Source organism: Phascolarctos cinereus, unplaced genomic scaffold (genome assembly GCF_003287225.1).
Source record: "Phascolarctos cinereus isolate Bilbo 61053 unplaced genomic scaffold, phaCin_HiC Scaffold_7;HRSCAF=346, whole genome shotgun sequence".
Taxonomy (NCBI): domain Eukaryota; kingdom Metazoa; phylum Chordata; class Mammalia; order Diprotodontia; family Phascolarctidae; genus Phascolarctos; species Phascolarctos cinereus.
The window spans coordinates 153,126,335-153,132,334 of NW_027556180.1; the positions used below are offsets into that span (position 1 = coordinate 153,126,335).

A 6,000-nucleotide genomic window follows, 5' to 3' on the forward strand; every position below is an offset into this window, starting at 1 on the left:
GGTTTGTAAGCCCTGGTAAGCATGCTCCTTTGTATTTATTTTTTGTTTGTTTTTGTTTTCTGGTGGGGCTTTATCATATCTGGCTGCTGTGCACCCCTTCAGCTTGCACACCCTTTAACCCAGGGGCAATCGGCCAAGCACCTGGGTTTTATCCATCACAAATTCTGCCAGCTCTCGATATGAAGTGCTCAAGATAATGCAGTAGCTTTGGGGTATGGCCCAGGAAACCTCACTGGGGGAAAACCGGTGAGAACCAGGTGGCCATTCCCCTCCAGGGGTAGAGGAAAGGAATACAATAGGAACGAGGTGGGATGGGGCGGGTGGCTGATGGGTTCGCCAGTGTCCTGGTTGGACTCAGCCAGTCTCTGCGGCTGTCCGGCTCAAAGTGGGGAGGCGGGGAGATTTAAACGGGAGGGGGAGGGGGTTGCAAGCGGGAGCCCCCCTTCACCCCAGCCGAGCTCCTGCCGTGGACCCGAGCCAGAGCGTGGCACGCAGGGCGTTCTTCCACTCCTTCCTTTGTCCCAGGGAACCATGCACTGCTTAGCACCGGGGCTCCAGTGGCCTCTGGCCAGTGCCTTCTGACCACCGCGGCTCAAACTCTTCGCTAATCCCTGCCCAGGCTCTCAAGAGCTCAAGCCCCTCACCCTGGGGGAGCTGGTGGGCAGTAAGGGGATGAGTAGGGCTGGAACCCAACTCATTCAATTCACAAGCGCAGCGCCCCGGGAAATGGGTGAGACTGTCCCCCTCCCCAAGCCCTTGCAGAGGCCCCTCTGCAGCCCAAGCAGATGCAGTCCTCGACCCCTCCATCCCACCTAGACTCGGGGTGGGGGGGGCTGCGGGGTAGGAGCACGGGGCTCCTCTTCCTTCCCCTCTTTCACCCCAACTCTTCCCCCTTTACAAATCCCCCGGAGGAGCCGCCGCCACTAGCTCCGGGGGCCGCCCCGAGCGTTACCTGCAACAAGCCAGAGCCAGGGTGGCATCTCCCTCCCGGGTGCGAAAACTCCCGGCCGCTCTCAGCGCCCCGGAGCTGGGTAGGGGGGAGGGGCCGCTCGCTCGCCATCCCGCGCGCCACTTCCCTCCCCCCCGCCCCCTGTCGCGCGCTGCCGCCGCGAGTCCCTCCACCAGCGCGCGGACACACGCATCCACACACACACACGCACCCTCTCTCCTCCTCCGTCCGGCCTCCTCCGCGCTCTGATTGGCTGGCGCAGCTTGTCAGTTCTAGGCGACCGGCCGGCCCCCCGCCAGCTCATTGGCAAACTCGCCGGTGACATCATGCCGGAGGGAGTCGGGCCTTGGGGAGACGGGAGAGGGAGGGGTCAGACTCTCTGGGAGGAAGAGGAGCGGACGAAGCCACCTTGGGGAGCTGGGCATGAAGGCGGGCCAGGGGGCGGGGAAGAGGAAGGAGCAGGCTGAAGGAGAGAGTTCCTAAACCCTGGGAAGCAGGCCCTGGGTTTGTGTAAGCGTGGTAGCTTTACTCATCAAGTCCTCCCCACTCCTCCAGCATTCTCTGTCACCCATTATTTCTCTTCCCCCAAAGCTTTAAAAAGTTCTTTTTTTTCCAGCCTCTTCCTCCTTTTCTCTCCCCCCTTCTCTCTTTTCTGCGTCTTCTGTCAACTTCTCTGCTCCAACATTTGCGCCATCCCTTCTTCCTCCATCCGGAAGTCCATTTGACAGTTATGAATGGCCAGCCCCACGTGTGCAGAACTGAATTCATGGTCTTCTTCCTCCCAATCCAGCTACTTCTCCCACCTTTCTGTTGGTGGCACCCACTATCCTCCGCAATCCAGGTGCAAAACTTCTAAAGTTCTCAATGATTCCCTATCACCTACCAGCCGTCTCCTCGTGACTGTATCTCTACAAGATCTCTTTTAATCATTTTCTGCAGCCACCGTCTCTCTCCTGGACTCCTAACTGATTTCCCTGTCTTCTGGAGTCATCTTCCTAATGCACAAATATGATAGCATCACTGCACTCAGTGGTGTGCTGGAGCCAACAAAGCTGTTTGTTAAATTTTCATTCTGAGCATTTATAGTTCAGATACTGGCAAACTCCAGAAATTAGGACTTACTTTATTGTTTTGTTGATTTTCTTGACTTAAAAAAGTGATGGAGCAAATGTTGATAATGCAGATAAAACTTAAAAGGGTGTCCTGCCATACTTTTTTTTTTGAAAGCCACTTGTTAAACCTGCAACCCAGTGATACCCTGTCATCGATGATGAGGTAAAATACATACTCTATGTCCTGGTTATTAAGGCCTGCCACAATCTCTCTAACATACCCTTCCAGTCTTTTTTCATATTACTCTCAAACCTCTATTACTTTCCAACTAAACCAGTATCCCATATCTAATTCCATATCTTGTTTTGTCCTTTCTAACCTAATGTGGTTTCCCATGACGGGAATATATTTCCTTGACATCTTCCCCAGTTGAAATCCTATTCCTTTCTAACTTTGGTTATGTTCTATCTTCTCCATGATCCCTAAGCTAGGAGCTTTTAGTTTAATTTTTAAAAAGTAACTGTTATGTGGAAGGCGCTGTGCTAGGGATTGGGAAAAAATGACAAATTTCTATCCTAGAGGAACTTACATTGCACATAAATAAGGAACACTGGTCACCAAACTTCCAAGTGAGTCTGAGAAGTGGACGTTGTCACTTTATGAGCTCAAGAGTTCTTGTGTTCTTCAGTGGATGCTTGGCTAACCAGCAAAAGATAGTTCTTGCAACTCTATCACTTCTTGGAAGAGAAATGTAAATAGGATATTCTTGAACCAGAAGGGACCAAAAGTCCACTTGCTGGCTGGCCAGAAGATCTGTACCTTGTGAGTTACTTAGATAGCATAGATCCTAGGTGAATGTGAATATCTGTTCAGTAGTCCCACAGTGTTGTCTTTACCTCCTATAATAGGTGTGTTCGATTATTGTCTTATGTTTTGAGTATTTGTTGATTCAGGATCATGAATCTTTTTTATTTTAAACATTTCTTTTGTAGTGGAGGAAAGAAATAGTTGTCCTATAACTGATGTTCATTCTGTATATTGAATACCGTTTCTGGAAGAGACCTTTTAATCCATTTTCAGGAGACCCTTGACATGAGCCATACTTAGGCTTTATTTTAGACCTTTTCCTTGGAATCATAGTCTGGGCTGGAGTCATAACAAGCTGAGAGTGCAATAGAAGCCTGGACAGCTAGGTGGCGCAGTGGATACAGCACCAGTACGGGAGTCAGTAAAGCCTGAGTTCAAATGTGACCTCAGACGCATAACACTCGCTGGTTATGTGACTAGGGCAAGTCACTTAATCCCAATTGCCTTACCAAAAAAAAAAATTTCCTATGACATAGTTTGGAGCAGCTAGGTGGTGCAGCGGATAGAACACTGGCCCTAGAGTCAGGAGGACCTGAGTTCAAATCAGATCTCAGACCAGACACTTGACACACTAGCTATGTGAGCCTGGGCAATTCATAACCTCAACTACCTTGCCCCCCCAAAAAAAGGTAGAGAGAAGCCTGACTCCTTCTCTTTGGGGTCAGGCCAATTCCAAGATGAATCCAGGCTCTGTGAGAGTCCAGAGTGGAGCTACTTGTGAGAAGGGGCCCTTCTGACCACAGGTGACAGTCTAATCCAAAAAGCACTTATTAAGTTCCTGCTGTGTTGAAGGTGCCATGCTAGACCCTGAGGATACAAAGACAAAAGGAAATTGGTCATTGTTCTTGGGGAGGTACATTCTTCCAGGGGTATACGTATAAACACATAGGTATATACAGTTTGAGGAGGAAGAGCTTGAACAGCTCAGGAGATCAGGAAAGGCTTCCCATAGGAGTTGGCACATGAGCTGAGCCTTTGATGGAAACTAGAGATTCTGAAAGGTAGAACTCAGGAGAGAATGCATTCTAGGCATGGGGAAGAACCTTTGCAAAAACCCAGAGGCAGAATATGGTAATGCCAAGTGGAGGGAATCACAAATAGGCCACTTTGGCTGGAATGGGTATGATATTTTAAGGTGAGCAATGTAAAATAAACCTGGAAATGTATATAATTGGTTTATGTAAGACAGTAGAATCTCATACCTCCAACATGGACATGTGGTCACCTACCTACTCACTCTCTGGGCTATCTCACTCACTTTTTTAAAAAGTTACTTTATTTTTAATTTATAGAATAAAACAAACGTTTCCATAACATTGTATAATAAAAAATAAGATGATTGCACATGAAACTGCAAATCTATTATATACAACTTGCTATTCCTTTTAAATATATAATAAAGTTATCATATAAATTTCTTTTTTTCCTCCTTTTTTTCTTCCTTCCCCCATGGATTTACAAATGAATTTTATCAAACATTTAAAGATCAACTAATTCCAATATTAAATAATTATTTGGAATAATAGGCAAAGAAGGGATCCTACCAAATTCTTTTTATGAAGCAAATATGATACTGTTACCTAAACCAGGAAGAGTAGCACAGAAAGAAAATTATAGACCGATTTCATTAATGGATAAGGATGCAAAAATCTTAAAAAAAGATACTACTTAAAAGATTGCAGCAATATATTACAAAGATTATATTATACATTATGGCCAAGTGGGATTTATACCAGGAAGGCAGAGACGGTTAATATAAGGAAAACCATTAACATAATTGATTACATATCAAAAATAAAAGTTAAAAAAATCATATAATTATATCACTCACTTTTACAATAGCAAGTCTAGATTCCTAGAGAATGACTACGACCAAGAAGTTACATTCCAATTCTTTCCAAGTTCTAAGGGTAACCTTGCTGAAGGAAAATAAACTCCCATTACTCATCACTCTGGCATTTAAGCCTTCTCTCACACCTCCAATGGTGCATTTCTATTTCACCATCAGTTCCTTACAGTGATACTTTTAGTTCTTAAACATTTACTTAACAATAAGGAGGAAATAAAGAATAATATCATGGGTATTCATATAATGAAGCAATAGCATAAAAAGAAATATAAGCCATGCGTATACCTAAACTGGACTGTCCTATTAATATACTCAGTATTTGGGGGGAAGAATAGGCATACACACAGAAACTTGCCCGGAGGCACATAAATGAGGAAAACCCATGTATTTAAGGTAAGTCACAACTCTACAACTGTAAACTTCAGTGCTTTCTTTCTGTCTCAGGAACTGCTCACAAAAGTTGATACTCGCTATGCTTGGCTGACACTTCTCTGGACGTGACATTTCAGCCAAACTAATTGATCTTTTTGAGTGAGTTCTGTGGTTCTCTGTTTGCAATCAGTTCTTCTCAGCTAAACTTACTCACCAATAACAACTAATATCTATTGCTTCTAACTTCAAACTTAGCTTATACAGTTCTAAAATATCCCCTTTTCACTTCTCCCTCTTTTCTTTTATCCTTCTTGATTCAAACTTTGGATCTTCTCTGTGAACAGCCCCAATTCAGTTTATGATTGATAATCAAATTCTCATTTTTTGTCTAATAATCAGATAAGTTGTATTTGTCCAGAATTTTGCTGGAGCCAGCTCATTAATGAAAGCTGATTATTAAATTTTGGATGTTAGTATTTATACCTTAGAAATCAGCAAATGCTGCAAATCATGGCATGGTTTATTGTTTTGTTGATTGTCTAAAGTGATAGAGAAAAATTTAATAATGCAGATTAAATTTAAAAATGTGTCATGTGTACATTTTTAGAGCCAGTTTGTAAACATTCACCAACATGTCCTGTATTTGTCTCCCAAATCATACAACAATTTTTATTTCCATATCTCCCAGTTTGTTTTATTCAAAACTGAAGCAACTTCTTTCTCAGAGTGACAGTTTCTCTTACAACTCTGAGGGGGCTTAACTCAGCAACAAACCTTAAGACACTGTGAAAGGACTTTTAATACCAAGCTGAAGAGTTTGTATTTTGTCCCAGTGAGTTTCTTGAGTAGAGGAGTGGAAGTCAGTCTTATGCTTTATGAAGATTATTTTTCAGCTGTGTGGCACGGTTTG

At 44.1% G+C, this 6,000-nt stretch overlaps 1 protein-coding gene across 4 annotated transcripts in view; it reads right to left on the reverse strand.

The window, feature by feature from the left end:
- Window positions 1-1,129, reverse strand: part of TMTC4 (transmembrane O-mannosyltransferase targeting cadherins 4) — a 93,436-nt gene extending 92,307 nt beyond the window's left edge. For 2 of the 4 annotated variants that reach the window (XM_020964016.2, XM_020964015.2), the window contains exon 1: window positions 953-1,128. In XM_020964016.2, coding sequence (XP_020819675.1) covers window positions 953-1,060 — 108 coding nt within the window. In that variant the 5' untranslated portion in view covers window positions 1,061-1,128. Of the gene's footprint in view, window positions 1-952 lie in introns of all 4 variants that reach the window. The other 2 variants (XM_020964014.2, XM_020964017.2) reach the window with 2 other exon arrangements.
- Window positions 1,130-6,000: the final 4,871 nt, after the last annotated feature.